The 19,905-nt window shown below is 41.4% G+C and overlaps 1 protein-coding gene across 1 annotated transcript in view; it reads right to left on the reverse strand.

Moving 5' to 3' along the window:
- Positions 1 to 5,078: 5,078 nt before the first annotated feature.
- USP13 (ubiquitin specific peptidase 13) overlaps positions 5,079 to 19,905 on the reverse strand; it is a 107,450-nt gene continuing 92,623 nt past the window's right edge. Inside the window, exons 20-21 of the mRNA XM_014838347.3 lie at positions 11,701 to 11,785; positions 5,079 to 9,965 (exon numbers count right to left, since the gene is read on the reverse strand). Coding sequence (XP_014693833.1) covers positions 9,872 to 9,965; positions 11,701 to 11,785 — 179 coding nt within the window. The 3' untranslated portion in view covers positions 5,079 to 9,871. The remainder of the gene's footprint in view (positions 9,966 to 11,700; positions 11,786 to 19,905) is intronic.

Below are 19,905 nucleotides of genomic sequence, written 5' to 3' on the forward strand. Positions count from 1 at the left end.
ACAAGAAGCCAGCCAAGTGGAGATGAGGACAAGCATTCCTGGCAGAGCCAACAGCTAGTGCAAGATGCCAAGACAAGAATGAGCCCGGTGTGAGTTCAAGGAGAAAGGAGCCCATGGTGGCAAGGGCTGTGAGCTGGGGAGACCCTAGGAGATGCCCTGGCAGGGCAGGAGATTGTCGGACACCTTCCCAGAGCAGGGTCAAGGGTGGATTTGCCCTCAAGCAGAGGAGGATTTGTCCCCAAGCAGAGAAGTGATGCCTTTGAGACAGAAGTTTCTGTGTTTCCAAAATGTTTGCTAAGGAAAGTCCTTGCGTGGTCAGGTTGGTGATGGAGGGAACCACAGGCTTGGGTGAAGAGAGCTATACAGGGAGACTGGAGCATCCCCTTCTTCTTCACTCTCCCCTTTTGATCGGAGGCAGCACTTAACCTTGGTGGGATAACACTTTCTCTTCTATAAAATCAAGCTGTACATCTTTCTTTCCTGCTTCACTGTGATTCTATATAAGGTAAAATTTCATCTACCCAGTGGTGACTTGTGGCTTCCCCCTTCTCCTTGCATAACACAAACCTTTTTTATATCTCCTACCCCACTTTTTAAATGTGAATTATATTAATTTCCTTAAATAGCTGCTTCACTCCATGGGTATATATAAAGCAGCCCAAGGTCTGAAGGTTCTTTACATTTCTTTACAAGTCTTCTTAAGGTAATACCTTAACTACCCAGCACTTCAGGGCTCACAAAGGACTTACGTTTCTTTTTCCTAACTTATAGCTCACAATAAGGAATGCTGCCTGGTAATCATCTTAATGAATCAGAACTTTGGGAACTGATGGTTAATTCTAGTATTTTGCCCTGTGGAACTAAACTACTGATTCTCAGTAGGCCCCCTGCTCAGGTTTGCTCACCTGAGTGTACAAGGGCAGAGGCCAGGCAGCACTCCCTTCCCAGCCCAAGTTCTTTGAAAGGGAAACAGAAATGAAGCTCACATTTACCGAAAGCTACCATGTGCCAGATTCCTAGATGGCACGTTTCTACTCTGCCATTTTAACCCCAATGGACACCCAGGTCCTATGCCTTTGCCCAACAAATATTTGTATCCAGTTCATAATTAATATTACTGCAAATAATAAACATAATAACAGAAACTGTGCCAGATGAAAAAAAAGTCTTTTAGATTAAGAACAGACTAAAGATCACACATAATACTAAAAATCGCAAAAACTGACCTGGGAAAAATTAGGCTTGAGAGAAATTAGCAAGATGATGGCTAATACTGCCCATAGTAAAATTTGCTATTGATTAAAAATTGACAAAAGAACAAAATCTTCTTGATAAAATTTACAGTTGCAAAATGTGACCTGGTAAAGCTAGACCCCGTTGGTAGCAAAAGGGAATTTGCAATGGCAAGAGTTATAATAGGGACAATTTAAAGAGGACTGAAAACTAACTGATGACTCAGACTGTCAAAAATTTACAGAATTGATACCAATTAAACTAATTTCATTAAAACAGAAAGAAAAAAGTCAAAGCTGGGAAAGAGTTCAACTGGATATCTCATCACCTCTTGCCTGCAGCGGACCAGCAATTCTTCCCTCTCTCTCCTACGTCCTCAATATTTCATTTTCTATTTGGTCATCTTATTTCTTCTATTTAAAAACTAAAACTTCTCTTGGGGGCCGGCCCGGTGGCACAGCAGTTAAGTGCACACATTCTGCTTTGGCGGCCCAGGGTTTGCCAGTTCAGATCCCGGGTGCGGACATGGCACCGCTTGGCACACCATGCTGTGGCAGGCGTCCCACATATAAAGTAGACGAAGATGGGTACGGATGTTAGCTCAGGGCCAGTCTTCCTCAGCAAAAAAGGGGATGATTGGCAGCAGTTATCTCAGGGCTAATCTTCCTCAAAAAATAAAAAAAATAAATAAAAATAAAAACTAAAACTTATCTTGATCCCATCCCACTTCCCACCACCCACTTCTTTGCAAACCTCCCCGAAGAGTGGTCTGCATACCTCTTCTACAATTCTTCTCTTCCCAAACTCTTCCCCTGGAGATCACCCACGACCTCAAGTTGATCAATCTCACAGTCAAGTCATCTTACTTATCTACCACAGTTATTTGGCAGTTGATCACTCTCGCTTCCTCACAATGCTTTCTTTGCTTGGTTTCCACTTCCAGGCACCATTCTCTTGGTTTTCTTCCACCTTGATAGTCACTCCTTTCAGTCTCCTTTGCTGGCTCATCTTCTCCCTGACTTCGTATGTTGAAGGGGTTAGGCCCTGGTCCTCTTCTGTTTCATGTCTCCCTCCATTGGTGACAGTAGCCAGTCCCGTGGCTTTAAATACCATCTAGATACCAACAACTCCCAACTGTATATCTTCAGTCCAGACCTCTCTCTCAAGATCTAGAGTTGTATATCCAGCTTCCTACTCAACATCAACCATGTAGATCTAACAGGCATTTCAAATTCAACAGGATCCAAACTGGACTCCTGATCATCTTTCCTCATTACCAGCCCCCAACCCCACCAAGCCTTCCCTGTCTTGAGTGATTGCAACTACACTCTTCGGTTGCTCAGAACAAAAACTCTGGGATCAGCCTTAGCTATGCTCATTCCCTCACACCCCACATCCTGTCCATTAGGAAACCCTACTGGTCTTCCTTTCAAATGTATCCAGAATCTGACCATCTTTACTACCTCCACTGATACTACTCCATCCGAGCCCTCATCCTCTCTCACCTTGCTTAACACAGTCGTTTCTACTTCTATCCTTGCCCTGTTATCATCTAGCCGAACCAAAGAACTATCTCCCTGAAACTTTGGTCAGGTTGGGTCACTGCTCTGCTCAAGACCCTGTAACGGTTCCCCATCGCACTGTAGAGGCAAGCCCTTCCCATGGCCTCCCAGGCTCAGGCCATCTGGCCCCTCTCTGTGCTCCTCTCCCAATACTCTTCCCTTCACTCCCTTCTCTTGAACCATGCTGGTCCCGTTGCTGCTTCTCTGACATATCAAATACACTCCCACCATAGAGCCTCTGCCAAGCATATCCTCCCCCAAACATCTGTTTGGAAGATTCCTTCACCTCCTTCACATCTTGGCTCAAATCTCACCTTCAAACGCTGCCTTCCCTGAGTACCCTATTTAATACTGCAACCTGCACTTCCCCCTCTGCTCCACGTTTTTTTCCCCATAGCACTTAAGATCTTTTAACATATTACATAATTTACTTATTTCTTATTTTTAGTATCTGTCTTTCCCTACTAGAAAAAAACAACAGAAGGGCAGAGATCCTTGTCTACTTTGTTTACTGGTAAATTCTAAGAAAAACAATGCCTAGCACTTAGAAGATGTTTAGTATTTATGAAATGATGAACCATGCTATATAGATTAACAAAATAAATTGACTTAATGGAATTTTCTTCAGAAAAATACTTTTGAAAAAAGTCATCAATGTTGGTATAATTCTGATTCTTTAAAAAAAATTTTTTTAGACTGAAACAAAGGGTCAAAACCTCCATGGTGTCAAACGCTATATGGGTTAAAATGGTGCTGTAAAATAGCACAGTAAAAATATCCTGTGCCCACCAGGCTGTCAAGTGCTTTACATAACTCATCTCATGTGTTATTATGCCCACTGCACGGATGAGAAGACTGAGTCTCAGGATATTAAGTGCTTACCAAAGTCACATAGCTAGTCTGTGTTGGGAATAGGATTTGAACTCAAGTCTACAAGCCTGTGCTCTTGCCATTATACCACTCTGCCTCCCGACCTCACTGAAAGACTCTTCCTACTAGTTTTTTAAATAATTGGTTGCATGAGTATGAGAATAACTCACTATTTTCCTATTAAATTTCCCCAGTGACTGGAGTTTGTCACTGACTACATTTGACAAGCAGGATCACAGTTCAAACAGCATACACACACACTGGTAAACTCTCCCCATTGGGCAGAACGGGACATATCAAGTGAATGCGAGCAGCAGCTGACTTGCAGACATTGTCCTAAAAACTTCACAGTTCTCTGAATCATACATAATCCCACATCCCAATCATTTCCTTCTTTCATCCCCCTCACCAAAACATATGGCACAACACTGACGTCGGTCATTTTACTTGGATTTTTAAAAATATGTAGGTTCATTCTTTTAAAAATTTTCAGCATTGAATGGACATATTTTGAGTAGTAATTAGCATGCCCTATATGGCAGGCAAAACAATGGCCCCCCCAAGATGTCCACATCCTCATCCTTAAAACCTGTAAATGTGCTACCTTACACAGCAAAAGGAACATTGCAGATGTGATCAAGTTAAGGATCCTGACTATTCTGGAGATATTCTGGGAAGACTATTCTGGAATGTCTGGGTGGGCCCAATGTAATCATAAGGATCCTTATAGGAGGGAGGCAGGAAAGCCAGTCAGAGGAGATATAACAGGAGAAGCAGATGCTGGAGCAATGCCAATGCTGTTAGGAGGCCATGAGCCAAGGAATGCAAACTGCTTCTAGAATCTGGAAAAGGTGAGGAATGGATTCTCTCCTACAGCTTCCTTGCTGACATCTTGATTTTACCCCTGTAAGACCCAAGTTCAGATTTCTGACCTAATAAATGTATGTTTTGAGCCACTAACTTTGTGGTAATCTGTTATAGCAGCAGTTAGAAACTCATACACTCTAGAAATGTGGTGTCATAGAAATGCCCAAATCCTTTGACGCAGTCAGCATCAATTCTGCTTGTACGTGCATTAAGGGAGCCACCAGCAAACTGAGAACCAGGGAACCACAGAAAGGTCTCAACTGACTCCAATGTTTGACTTGACATCCGGTAGAGAAAGTCTAGAAGACATCAGACTCCTCCCTGCCTTGGCCCCTCCCTCCTTCACAGAGGTAACCACATCATTGATGTTCCACAGTTGATGGGGACCAGGCAGCCTTGCACCCACACAAAGAAACCCTAAGAAGGCATAAAATGAGTCATTGTCTCAAGTCACCTGTTCCATTGATGAATGAGAACCTGCAAAGGGCAGAATCAATTTACTCAGCATTTTGTTTTGCAAAAGAAGAGACATAAAGGGACCTCAGATTGTGAGAATAGCTTTTAATTTTAAAACAATTGAAGCAATAAATCACCCATCTCTCTTCCCATCACAGGCAAATATTCTCCCCAAACATTTGAGATATTTTAAACAACAACTGTGACTAGTGCAAAATAAAATAAATACAAACTCTTTCAGAAGCCAACATCACCACCTGCCAGGCAGGTGGGCACAGGGAGGAATGGTGACGTATCGAGAACGGCAGGATTCGCAGTTTCAAGACACCCAGCTCTGACCAGACTAAACAATGCCTGGGGAGGGGAACCCACAAGAGAATGTTGCCTAGAGTGAAACAAATATGCCCAACACCCTCATGTGGCTGACATTCTTGGTACCTGGAAGATGCTTGAAAAGTAAGTGCAAAGTTAGCAGCTTCTAGGAAAAGGTGAAAGAACAGAGCTTGGGGCTCATTTGCTTTTGTTTTTTAATTGGGGTCTGATACATATTGGTTTTTCTATGGAAAAATCTGCTGGCTTCTGGAAGGCATTCCATGCCTCACAGTGCTCCCAATTCCAATGAAGCATTTGTGTTGCTTCTATCTGGAGAGGTTGGAGAATTACCTTCCATACCTTGGTATTTCACTGCCTACGCCACGCCACCTGGTCTAGCCTAGAGCGGCACTGTCCAACAGAAGTACCATGCAAGCCACACATCTGATTTTAAATTTTTTGGTAGCCACATTAAAAAAAGATAAAAAGGGACAGGTGAAATTTTAATACCTTACTTAACATATTTAAAATATGATCATTTTGGTATGTAATCAATATAAAATATTGATGAAATTTTTTACATTCCTTTTTTGGTATCGTCTCCAAAATCTGGTATTTTATGTGTACAGCCCAACTCAATTTGGACAAGCCAAATTTCAAGAGGTATTAGCCACATGTGGCCGTTGACTACTGCATTGAATAGCGCAGCTCTAGAGAATCTTAATACAAGCTCCTTCAGCAGGATTTACTGGGTAGGGAATCTCCTGCACTGTGCAGGTGATCTTATACCCCAACTTAAGAGAACAGAACCTGGTTCTGTAACCTAGGATTTCTGAACTAAGGTGAAGGACAGAATCACATTTTATCCACGCCTATCCCTTGGCCCCTGTCACCTGCCATCTCCCCACAGACAGCCTGTACAGATGGATGTGACTTAGCAACAGCGAAGCCTACAAGATGAAAAGACATCCTGTCTGTGACAGACAACTTCCTCAATACTTAGTCGGGGATCATAGCTATAACTGAATGAGAAGAAGATAATGTTATAAATGTTATAGATTTCGCTGAAGGTAGTTCTGAGGTTTTTCAGGAGGTGTTTTAAATGGATTTTTCATTTCTGAGGGGATGGTAACAACATACATCATGGACTAGGAAGAAGAGAGTTTCACGAGTGGGGAAAGAAAAAACGGGATAATTACCAAAGAAAGTGGAAACAGAAGCCAGGGTGGGCACACCAAAAATGGCACAGGTTCTAAACTGCGGTGTATGGGCCATAATAAACCAAATATATAACATCCAACCTCTATGTGATCCCTCCTATCCCCATGTCTGACCCCAGTAGTAACCATAGGAAAATAAAAATAGAATCAAATGTTAGGGCAGGAAGGGACTTCTGAACCTATCTGGTCTAACCCACTCATTTTAAAGAAAAATGGCCAGAGAGGTAAAGGACTCAGCCCATCACAGGCAGAGATGGAGTCGGGCTACAAACCCAGGTGCCCTCACTATGAATTGCAGGTAAGGCTCCGTCTAGTTCAAGGAAATAAATGATGCTGGGAGTCACAGGCTCGTGCTACTCACACTAGACATCTTCCATCTCCAAGTGAGCTCAGGAGAATGGCAGGCACATTCTCTTGTAGGTGGGAGAAAACAGCCAAGTCAATTCAAAATATTGAAGCAATGTTGATGTAAAATAGCATTAAAACAGGCTTCTTCCAATTGTCCTTTCTGCATACTTTTCCTCCCCTTTAAAAAAAATCCCAATCTGAACCAAACTGGAGTTCTGATTAGTTAAATGGGCATTTAGATCAATTGACAAAATAAAAACTTTGCTACATTATATTTTCCAAAGACACATTCATTGGGATTTTACACAAATGGATATCAAAAGATATTTACAGGGAAAAAAGTGCTCTCTTTCACACATACACTCACACACAGTGAGAATTTCACAATTATACCACCACGCCTCACACAAGGACTCCTAACAGGTTGATAATCAGTAGACGAAATCCACACATTATTCCAGTTTTCAGTAACAAATAATCTCATCTACATACATGTGTAAAATTAAGTAGTATGTTCCAGACTTTTATTCCAGGGAAACTTGCCTTGTATATATTAAGGTATACATATAAATACATTTTTAAGCAAGAAAGAAACCCATTATTCACTCCAGTTTTTCCCAATTCTTAATCTGAAATGAAGAATAAGCACATATACAAAACTTTGCCTTGTAGAAATAGCCCTTTGTTTTGTGAGGCAGGAAAAAAAGAGGCAGCCATATTACACTTTCTTACAATAGGTTTAGGCATCAAAAGGGCTAAATTTCTTTTTCTACTTAATGAAATTAAATAATGTATAGCCTATAATCTTATATACTGATTTGACACCATTCATTTTGCAAAGTTTTATTAGAAAATTTTTTGTTCAAAATACACGTGCTATCATTGTCCATATTTCAATCCAAACCCCCAATCACCTCCCACCCCCAGAAAGGCCTTTGCTTTGTGACAGCATTGAAAAGAAGTCATTTTCAATGTGTGTTTGGAGTCGTTACTCTACAATACTCAGCCCTAAAGAGACTGGATTTTCTAAGGCTGCTCAGCGTGGGGTTTTGACAGGAGTCAGGGGCTCATGTAACAGAGTGGGACTGCCTTAGGATATGGAGTCAATGTTAAAAGGTGACACCAGCGGGCAAAATTTAGTAGAGAATTACTGCACCACGAGCTCCCGCCTTCTGCCAATCTCACTTGTTCCCAAATTGAAGAAAACATCAGATGAGAGAAGGGAGGGAGCATACTCTACTAGGACCCACCGTGGCACACCATCTGCGACTCTTTAAGGTCATCGTACCAAATCTCGCCATATCCTCAAAGCACAGTTGGAAAGAGAGGGCAAGTGTCATCACACCATTGTGCAGATGATGAAAGTGAGGCACGGGGAGGATGAGGGACTAGCTCAGCTAGGGGCAGCACCCGTGGTCTCCAGGCCACGAGCCTCGGGCTCTGCATCCCTCACTCACATGGCATAATGCATCTGTGAGACGGCCCCATCATAACCAGAATCCTGATTGTTCACAACTCACCATGTCATCATCTGCCATCTGTCCTGTGTCTCACCCAACTGGTTCTACTTTCTTTTCCTACACTTTCTAGAAAGAGCCTTTCTACCAACCAAATGCATGTTTAGCAGACAGCAATAAATTTTCCATTTGACTGAATAATCTGAAATAGAAATTCCAGAGACCCTGGAATTTGGTACAGGGCAGTAGGAAAATCACAGAGCACTATCATTCCATTTTTTCATCACATGTGAAACTCTGATCTAACCCCAGGTTACAACAAAACACTGAAATGTAAATCATGGTCTTTTATAATGTCATATAAACTTTCTTCGCATGTGAAACCCTTAAAGTACCCAGGATCACACTGTGGTTGCAGCAGATAAGCAGTGAAGGCAAGTCAGGAGGTGATTAGGCAAGAAGAGAGCAGGGATGGGACTCTGGCCCCATAAAACGTAGAAATGGAGGCAGGCAAAGAGCTCAGAGATGAGAAAATTACAGACCAATGTGGGGCACTTAACATGATTCTAGGGAGTTGTCATGTGTTATGGTAAGAAGAGATGAGCTATTTTAACTAAAAATACACACTATACCTTAGCAGGAATGGCTGCTGAGAAACAGAATCCATCTACCTTTGGCAAAGTACAGTATTGTGCTGCTGTGGGCATCCGGCATTACACCATCAAAGGTCACAAACCCAAGTGAATTCTCGACAGCCCTCAAAGGGACAATCAGCCCTTTCTAAGCCTGGAAATCTAAGTGGGGAACTAATTTTTAAACTGTTCCTGAGTTATAGTTTCTTTAAACTATTTGCTTGCTTTTTCTAGCTATGCTTAATACCAACTGTTTTAATCTTTAAAAACCAACCCGTCACAGATTTTCTAGTTGACTATAAAGGTCTCACACTCTTGGTCTCATTCTCACACACATTCACACAATTGTATTATGTATTTTGATATGATTAAATTAAAAATATCTTTCGTTGCAGATGCTCTAATCTACTATACATGGATAGGTCAGAAATTATTGTCTGTAATGAAAAAATTATGTCACAAATAAAGCCCAGCTCAGTTACTGATTTTCGTTATGAAACAAAAGTGGGCTTCTCATTTATTGTGGGTGAGGCCACATGACTGGCCCCATTACTTGGTTTCTCTGGAGGCCGCTACCACTGACCCCCAAAGCAAAATAGAGGGCTAGTGGCACATTCTCACCTTTGATGTGCCAGTGGCAGATCCCCCACCAGCAATATGAATATGTTTTTTTTAAAAAATCATCCTCTCCTTGAACATTTATAAAAAGAAAAACTATCTACAGTCGTGTATCATCACTAATAGAAATTTCTTCCCAGTTCTATTTCAGAAGATGTCAAACGATGTTCTTTAAATAATCTATAAATACCCCATGTATTCCTTCATGTCTGGCCGTCCAACTTCTTACTTTTTTTTTTTTTTTGGCAAATTAAAAAGGCATATGGCTTCTTCTCGCCAATTTGTACGTCTGAGGTTTAGCTTGGTATCCTGCGGTAAAAGTACATGTAGCCCAGGTCTTTAGGGGGCCTTTCAGAGGCACAAACTTTGTGGTCATTGTAGATCACCCACCTGAAAACAAAAGACAAAAGCATTTAATGGATCTAAGTCAGTTCCAGGAAACTCTGCAGGGAAAAGTTACCGTGCCATACTTAAAATCATCAAGATGCTTTAAGATAACCATACTCAAGCTTGTGGTCTAAAAGGGAACAGAATGCTGGTGGGAAATTGCTTTTTCATTCTTGAACCTAATCAGAAAGTAGCTACTAAAGGAGCCTCCAATCATTTTAAATCCTCTATCTCATAATTCTGTTTGTAGATATCCATAGACAGCCTCAGGAATGGAGTCAAAAAATTATGTACAACAGTGTTTATTTTAGCCTTAGGTATAAACTAGCTAAAACTCAGAAGTAAATTGCCATGCAGTGAACTATTATAGAACCAATAAAATATCTTCAAAGAATATTTGGTGAAGTGAGAAAATAATCACAATGTAATATGAAGTGGGAAAAAATGTTACAAAACTAATACTTTATTATTAAATAATAATATTTATTATTATAAAGTATTGTGTACATACTTTAAGGTTTTAGAAAAGTTGTAAATATATATGCATATTTATATGTAGTGTGTACATATGTAGCCATATATACCCTCTCCCAATAAAAACAATAAAGCAAAGAGAAATATACCAAAATACAGACAATGGCTATCTCTAGGTTTCCAGATGACATATTCTTTGTATGTTTTTGTATTTTACAAATTCTTTTTACAATGAATTTTATTGCTTTTTAAATTATGATTAAGCTATTTTTTCTTAAGAAAAGTATTGTTAAAAGAGCTATCAGCCTTGGTAATAAAAAGAATTCACCATAAAACAGGTCCCTGTGCTCAACTATTTTGTTACTCAAGTTTAAAAGATAAGACTAAAAGACACACCAAAAAGGAACAGAATTGAGTTCTGAGTGGGAACTGATCACTCTTGCAGCAGGAGACACGGAGTGAGAGGTCAACGTCAAACCAGGAGAGGCCAACGTTAGGTGTTTCTCCAGCATCCATGTGGCCTGAGCAATGATGCAAACAGGAGTGCTGACCCACAGGCTGCTCAGTGGGGAGCTCAAGGAAGGGAAACCAGTGGAGCCTCTGGAGATCCAGCCTGGGGAGAATGTTCTGAAGAGAAGAGCAGCCTTACATCCCATAACTGTCTCCTTTCCTGTTTACCACACACCTAACAATCCAACTTAGGAAGCCAAGAAACCTACTGCAAGGCTGCAATAAGGCAAAACCCTGGATGTTTAGGGTTGTCAGATAAAACACAGGATACTCAATCTTTGACTATCAGGTAAGGAACAAATAGTTTTTTAATGTAAGTTATGTCCCATGCAATATTTGAGACAATATTTGTACTAAAAAATTATTCATTGTTGATCTGAAATTTGATTTTAATAGGGCATCCTGGTTCTCTTGGGTTTTGTTTTGTTAGCCAAATCTGGCAATCCTATGGAGGTTCCAAATATGACATGCATTCTGCTGCAGAGTGCATCTTCATTTTGAGAAGTCACCTTGGTATGACGGTTGAGAGTGGCTTTGAATACCAGCTCTGACACAGCTACTTAGGAGCTAAGGTCAAGCTACTCAGCCTCCCTGAGCTTCACTGTCATGATGTATAAAATGGCTTTAAGAATACATCCCTCCAAGACCACTGTGAGAACCCAATGAGAGAACATGAAATCCCTACTAGAGTGCCTGTCACATAGCAGGTGCTCAATAAAACACAGACATCATTCACCTTCTAAAAAAAACTCACCTTCCTTCCTTTTTGATATGGCAAACATAATGGCCACTCATTGTAGATGTTCCCATGTGACTGATGAATGCAAATAATTCATACACTATGAAAGAGGAAACAACTCAGTTACAAGGCAATACTTCAAGAAATCAATAGCAATTCTGATCAGAATTTAAAGCCAACAAGAGTGTAACCCAGCAACTGTTTAGATTGGAAGACAAAGTTTATTTACCTTGTTATGCTGAGAACACACACGCCCATACATCCACCCACAGTGACACCAAATTCAACCTGCAAGTTCTTAACAAAGCAGGACGTAAACTATCAAAGTACAGCTGACACTAAATCCATCTCTGGAAAGCAGTTAAAAATGCCACAGCCCCATTTGGTGGCAAGCTCACAGTCTGAAAGGGCAGTCCTGGCTCTACCTCTTCCGAGCAGCGTGAGGATAGAGGAGTTATTTCATCTTTCTGAGCCCATTGCTTCACAGAGATGAAAAATCCACCCACTTCACCAAGTTGTATGAGGCTTACATGAGCAATTCAGACTAAAATATCATACAAATGTCAGGATTATGAGGAAGCCAGCAGATAGCTGTTAGCATTTATAGAAAAGGAAAATGCTTCAGAATACGCTTCTTGTGATTTCTGACTTGCTCATAATTATAAACTATATGAGACCAAAATTCAGGCTTCGTGTTTTCTGAACAAGTAGATATATAGCCTCTTAGAGCATTAGACTGGTGTTTATTCTCTAACGAGTACGTCCTACCATCTAGCACAGTATTCTGTACCAAATCCATGTTGAACGAATTTCAGCTCATGCTCGCCCGGCCAAACCTAGACCTACACAAGACACAGTGGGTTCCACAGACTGCTACCAGTCCCCTCCACAAACTACAACAAAATAGGTACAGAAACTGAGTGAGCATGAACTTTAACAATAATTGGAGAACAATATTCACGTCTGTAGAATCTAATAAGAAAAAAATGGGCTTGCATAGTCATTTTTCTAGTACTCAGTTTTTACTGCGTTTTCCAAAGTACTGGTTTTGGACAGACCGTTTTCCCCCACCTCTCCCTCTCCCATTCTCTCTCTTCCTCTTGCTGTTCACCCATGCTCATCCACTTACTCACTTGCGAATCCTCAGTCCTCATTTTACTCACCTTCAGGACATCACACTGCTGATCACCTCCTCCTTCCTCAACTATTTATTCTTAAGACACAACTCTCTTGGTTGTCTAGCTGACTCATCAGCTCCTCCTCGTCTCCCCGACCTTTAAATGGTGGTGATCTGAAGCTCAGCTCTCAGACTTTTCTTTTCTCTATCCTGATTCTCTCTCTGCATGCTTTCATCCAGTCTCACAGAATTAAGTGGAGTTATTTTCTTAATTTCTGGAAAGTTCATTGCTAATGTATGGAAATAAAAGTGACTTTTGTATATTGATCTTATGTCCTACAACCCTGCTGAACCCATTTATTAGCTCTAATAGTTTTTTCAGTGCATTCTTTAGGATTTCCTATATATAAGATCACATCATCTGCAAATAAAGAGAGTTTTATTTCTTCCTTGCTAATCTGGATGCCTTTTATTTCTTTTTCTTGCCCAGGTGCCTTGGCTAGAACCTCCCCTTACAATGTTAAATAGAAGTGGCAAGAGTGGACAGCCTTGTCTTGTTTCTCATCCTAGGGGAAAAGCAGTTAGTCTTTCACCATAAGTATGACATGAGCTGTGGGTTTTTTCTAGATGCTCTTTACCAGGTTGAGGAAATGCCTTTTCATTCCTAATTTGTTGAGCATTCTCTCCTCAGCCTTATCTATCTTTGCCAATGGCAATTCCATTCTTCCAGTAACTCGGGACAAAATCTTGACTTCTCTCTCACACTCTTCACACACACCCAATCTATCAGCAAATGCTGTCAATATTTCCTTCAAAATATATCCAGAATCCAACCACTCTTACACCTCCAATAGTAACTCCTAATCCAAGTTACCACCATGTCTTGCCTGAATTTTCACAATAGCCTCCTAACTGGGCTCCCTGCTTCCTTCATTGCCCCCTGCCCACTATACTCAGCATGGCTGTCAGAGCGGTCTTTAAATGGAAGTCAAATTGTGGCTATTTCTGTCAAAAACCCTCTCAGTGGCGTCCTAGATCTCAGAGTAAAATCTTACTCTTACAGGGGCCTATGAGGTGCCCCCACCTCCTTCCACTCTCCCCCTCACTCCACTCCAGCTACTCCGGCCTCCTGGCTGCTCGTCAAACACACCCAGCGCCCTCTGGCCTCAAGCTTCTACACTTGTTCCCTCTACCTGAAACTCTTCTTCCAGATGTCACATGACTCACCCCTCACTTCATCAAGATCTCAGATCAACTGTCACCTCAGAGATGCTTCCTGAACCACCATATGAAGGAGCAGCCCTCCCGTCCACCCCCACCCTCACCTGACCTTTCTTCACTGTTGTCCATCTAGCACAAATTAACACCTGCCATGTCATATACTTACTCGTGCATTCATTTATTGCCTATCTCCTTTTATCCCAGGCTAGAATATAGCTCCATAAGGACAAGAAGTCTGTCTATCATATTTGCTGAAATATTCCAAGCACAGAGAACCATGCTGAGCACGCAGTAGGCACTTAATAAGTATTTGTTGCGTGTATAAATAAGTGAATTAAGGAATAACTCCCTTCACTCCATTTCCTCATTTGTTTTTATGTCACCTTATATTGACTATATTTATACCAAAGTATAAATTGGGGTATAAATTAGTGAAATAATGATTTAAAAAAGAAATGAATCAGAGGGAATTACTGTTCCCATCATAACTAAGTTTTTGTTGCTAGCTGTCACATCCAAAAAAAAATTCTAGGTTTGAAACCAGAAACCAGGCAAAAACAATTGTGAATGACAATCATTTTGCCTGGCCCTTATTTTCTGAAATAGTGATCCAGGGACCCTACCCTTTTCTGCCCTTCCCATTGCCCCCCAACACTAAAAACCCACCCAACCCCAGTGAGCAAGACAAGGTGTGGGCTGAGACTTCTTCCAGTTTCTTGACCCTGGTGGGTTTTTAAAGCTCTTTTAGAATAATTCAATAGCAAATTCCAAAACTTCAATTTGACAGGTACAGTGCTGGTCTCCCAAACTTCAGCTGCCCTCTGCTGCCCTCTTAGAATTTTTATGAAATAAAGACAAGATACGATGCCCCAACCAAGGCTTTTTTCCCCTCAAAGAACCGTCCCCCAAAACAACGACTTAAATAATGGAACAGGGTATTTAATGAGCACTGCCCAGCATAAGCCTGGGCCATAACAATGAAACATTGCTCAGACACCAACACAGCCAATGGGTTGACGAAACAAACACACACACCAAGAAAAGGACAGATCCACACACTCCAATACACCCAAACACGTCATTCAGCCCCAAAGGCATTTTTCCCCCATTCGGTTAAAAACAATTCACATATATACTCAGAATCATAAAAATAAATTAAAGAAAAAAAGATGAGCATAAATCTTAGTCCTATAATTAAAATTAACCATGTTTATCAATATAAGCAATCACCCCATGCATTATTCAAGACCTCCTGCTAGGAACCACAGCAAAAGAGAGAGTCTCTCTCAACATATTTGCAAAAACTCAACAGGCAAAAAAATCTCATTTAGTGTTTCTTTCCAAAGAGAAAGTCAAGGTGAACAAACCAGACGGGATGATGCTGCCGGTTCTTCTTCAAGTTCCCGGAGGTCAGAAAACAGCATCAGCACACACACTGCCCCTAAAATGTATAGACCCCTTCTCATGTAGATAGAAAAGCCAGTTTGAGGTAAGGTAAATCATTCAAAAAACGTTGACTTTCAACAGAGAAACTTTCAAAGTATCCGAAAGAGCTGAACAAACTTCCTATACATACCACTACGTCCTACATCTGCTGAATAGGGACCCTCTAATAGCCAGAATTAAACAGCATCTGAAACTAGCGTCCTTCCTCCCTACTTCCCTCTCCCAACAAAACTTGTCCTTTTACGAACTTAGGAAAATGTTCCCAACCTTTCTAATCACAGAATTTTTTAACATCAAAATTTTATCACCCCACCCCCAAAGAACATAGCAGCGATTGTACTCGGATTTTATTCATTGGGAGAGCACTGTCAGAGAAAGTCTATGAAACTTGGGGAGTAGCATAGTTAGGCAGAATGCCCTTTCGTGTCATGTGGAGGAATGGCCACCCGAGGATGGTCTTGGATAGGGACTGGCAAACTAGGAAGCCCCACAGGCCAAATCCAGCCCACAGCCTATTTTTGTACTGCCAAAGAGGAGAAAAATAGGAGATGACCTGCATATGACCCAGGAAGCCTGAAACATTTACTATCTGGTCTTTTACAGAAAAGGCTTGTTGGCCCCTGGTCGAGGGGAATGAACTCAGTTCATCTCATTACTTACCACTGACTGAAGGTCCCAAACTTAGTGAAGTTACTTGTTAATTAGTAGATTTTTGTCCAGTAAAACTATGAAAAATTTCTGTCCAGTGAAACACAGAACCTCAAGGATTTACGATCTTGATAGACATGAACTAATTTTATCTCTAACTCAGCAATCAAGTTATCTTTAAATATCCTAGCTTCTCAGATGCATTTGAACCAACAACCAACTGGTTCCCTCATTAATTAAGGAGTTAAAGAAAATCTGTGATATGTGTTCAGTTTACATTTACCTGAGAGTTATGATTCCACCTTTTTGAAAATTATAGTTCAACAACACATAACGACGAAACGCAGCTCTAGATTCAGGAGTGCAGTTAAATTAATTTATATTTTATAAACCACTACAGCATCCACATATATTTGAAAAGCAGGAGTATCTTGTAAGGGTGCGATACATTATTTAGTCCACAGAAAGTGCTCACAATACAGAAACAGCAAAAGACCCCTTGAAATAACCATCGAGACCCCAGAGGCTCTGCAGACTTCTGGTGAGAAACCCAAACTGGGTTTTCCAATTGACAAACTGGGTTTTCCAATTGAGTCTTCCTAACTTGAATAATTTGTTTCATTACCCATCTCTAACTCTCTCTGTACAATAGGGGGGGAAACAGCACCCCCCCATTTACTAACATTTGACTCAAAAACACCCTACATTTGCAAACAATCTCTACCCCCAACAGCTTGATTTCCCTCATCCCTGCTCTGAGAAAGGGCGGCAGAAGGCGGAGTTTTTGGCAAACTTCTGAATTCCCAAGAAGAGAAAAAGGAGGATCTGGGTAAATCAATAACAGTTTAAGGCAGCTGATAACACAGGCAGAATCTTAAAGGGTCTGCGAACTGCGAACTGCCTCCCGACCCCAGCCAGCTCAAAATTACCAATCCCCCCTGACTTCTCTTTGTTATACAGCCTAAAACTCCAAATATCAAACACTTCCCTCCTAGCTTAATAGTTCCCAGTCATTCATACTTTAGTGTAAATTAGTTTACTCCACAGAGTGGCTTCCTCTTAATGTCCAATAGCCCCACTGAAAAAAATAGGAATTACAAATAGGTGCTGAAATGGGATGAGCATTAGAGCCCAGATGTGGTAAGTAAGTGTGTGTGGCTTTCAAGTAGACCACTGGCGCTTAGCTCCCCGTGCAGCTGTACCTCCTGCTCCCCAGATCCTATTCTGGCTTCATTCCTCAGGGAGCCCGGCATGTGGGGAGCCCCACCATTACGTAAATGAAATGTCTCTCTGCTCCCCTTGCTGGAAAATCTGAGCTGCAGAAGATACCTGAACCATTACAGCAATGTGGCTGAAGGAGCCAGAGCAGGTTTTGAGTAATCACAGCCTAATCACATTTTAATTACACTGGCAATCAGTGAGTTCTTAAAAAAAAAAAACAGTAAACGCTCATTAAGTGCAACACAGACACAGAAATGGTTTTGCAAACAGCAGAAGCCCAGACAGGTCAACTGAAGGCCTGATTTCCCTCTTTTTTCAAATTTTTAAAAACTCAACAGAAGGGCCAGCCCCATGGCATCGTGGTTGAGTTTGGTGTGCTCCGCTTGGGCAGCCCAGTTTCATGGGTTTGGATCCGGGTGCAGACCTACACCATTCATCAGCTATGCTGTGGCAGCAACCCATATATACAGTGGAGGAAGACTGGCACAGATATTAGCTCAGGGCTAGTCTTCCTCAGAAAAAAAAAAAAAAAATCAACAGAAAGTGAAGCACTAGCCCTAAAATGTGTAGGACATGAAGATAAACAGACAAATATCTTCTGAAAAATAGACTCCTGTCTCCATTCCAATTTAGAAAATCTGAAATAGGATGACTCAAGAGGGAGTGAAGGAGAAAGCGCACAGACTTCAAAATCAGACAGACGCAAATTCCAAGCTGGTTCTACTACCAGCCAGTTGCCTCAGTGGCCCAAGTCACCACTTCCTTATCTGAATACCCAGCTGTAAGGAGTGAAGGAAACACTGTAGAGGGAGTGCCTGCACATAGTAGGCCTTCAATAAAGGACCACTACTAGAAGTGTTAATAGCACTAATCCTTTTAAGCCAATTACATAACATTTAAATAACGCAATGACATTACTTCCTCATTCAAAATGATAGCAATAAAGATTCTTAACATATTCCCTAAAGGAAGAATTTGATACGAGTGCTTCTTTAATCCCTGTCCTCGTAGACAGTAGTCTCTTTTTTCCAATTCAAACACCTACCTTGTCATTATTTTCAGTGTTAACGTGGTGCAGTGATGTCCCAGTAGCCACTTTCCTCTTTACAGCAACAGTAACCTAATCTTGCTTTAAGGTGGTGGTTCTCAAATTTAAGCTGAATTAGAACCACCTGGAGGACCTGCTAAACCACAGATGGCTGGGTCCACCCTCAGAGGTCCTGATTCAGTAGCTCTAGGGTGGGGCCCAAGACTATGCATTTCTAACAAGTCCACAGGTGATGCTGACTCTGCTGGTCCACTTGAACCAGGGCTGGAAGGGACCAACCCTTCCCTTCGCAGCTCAAAAGCTAGAAAGGAACATGTATCCACCCTGAGGCTCCATGAGTGGGTCCTGTGACCAGGGGCAGGGTGGGCAAAACCAGAGTCTCATTCTCAGGATGTCTGCTGAGACCTCTGGGACAAGACTCTGCTGGATTTTAACCTGGAAAGACACCAATGCAGGAGGCACTGGCAGCCATCTGACAGCCATTAGGGAGAGCCTTTCTGAGACTGGAACCAACCCAGAGGGAGCAGAGGCCAGGGGCACAGCCAGACAAAAGGGTTTGAGTCTGGGAGTCAAGGGCACGCCTAGTGTCAGGTCTCTCTGGGACTTTCTAGCTTTTATGACCCAACACTCACTTTTTTGCTTAGACAAGTTTGGCTCAGCCCTCCTGGCAGGTATAGGAGAACCCTTAAAACTGAGGTTGTTGGTTTTACTTGTTTCTTGGTCTGTTTGTCTGTTTATTTTGGCTCTCCGTTTTGCTCCTAAATAGTAATTACCTAAACCTTTAAATTGTCTTCATTACCCCCAGGTCAAATGTCCCAACCCAATTCACCAACCAAAAAAAGAGGTAAAAAACACTGTCTCGGGAATGGAAACAACCTACCTACACAGAATACCCATCTCCCCGAGTTAACCTATGCATTTAATGTAATTCTAGTCAAATCCCTGCAGAACGGCCAATGGCCAAAATTCAGCAGTAACAATTTAGAAAACATAACAGGAAAAAACTTTATTCATAAGTAAAACAGAAAACGTAATTCTGAGAAGTAACTAAACCAGAAATGCACAGGATGTTTATAAAGAAAACCATACAGCTTTGCAGGAGCAGGAGAAGAGGGGATGAATCAGGAAAAGGATAATATGTGTTTGGCCAGAAAAACTCAATACTGTACAGCTCACCAGGTACTCCCAAACTAATAAGCAATATGAAACTCTTCATACAAATCAATAAAAAATAGCTAAAAACCTCAACCAAATGGGAAAATGGGCCAAAGGAAATGAGGACGCCATTAATACAAGAAAAACAACTGGGCAATAAAGATATGAAGAATATGAGAGTGCTCAGCCCGACAGCAGTGCTGGGAGGAACGGGAAAGAGCAGAGATGCCAGGGCAGCCAGGATACGCAGCAGGGCTGTGTTTCTGGGGAGAAGTGTAATAATCTGTGTTAAAAATCTCAAAAATATGTAGTTTGCCTCAAAAGCTTCACTTCCAGAAATTTACCCTAGAGAAATAATCAAATG

This window comes from Equus asinus, chromosome 5 (genome assembly GCF_041296235.1).
Source record: "Equus asinus isolate D_3611 breed Donkey chromosome 5, EquAss-T2T_v2, whole genome shotgun sequence".
Taxonomy (NCBI): domain Eukaryota; kingdom Metazoa; phylum Chordata; class Mammalia; order Perissodactyla; family Equidae; genus Equus; species Equus asinus.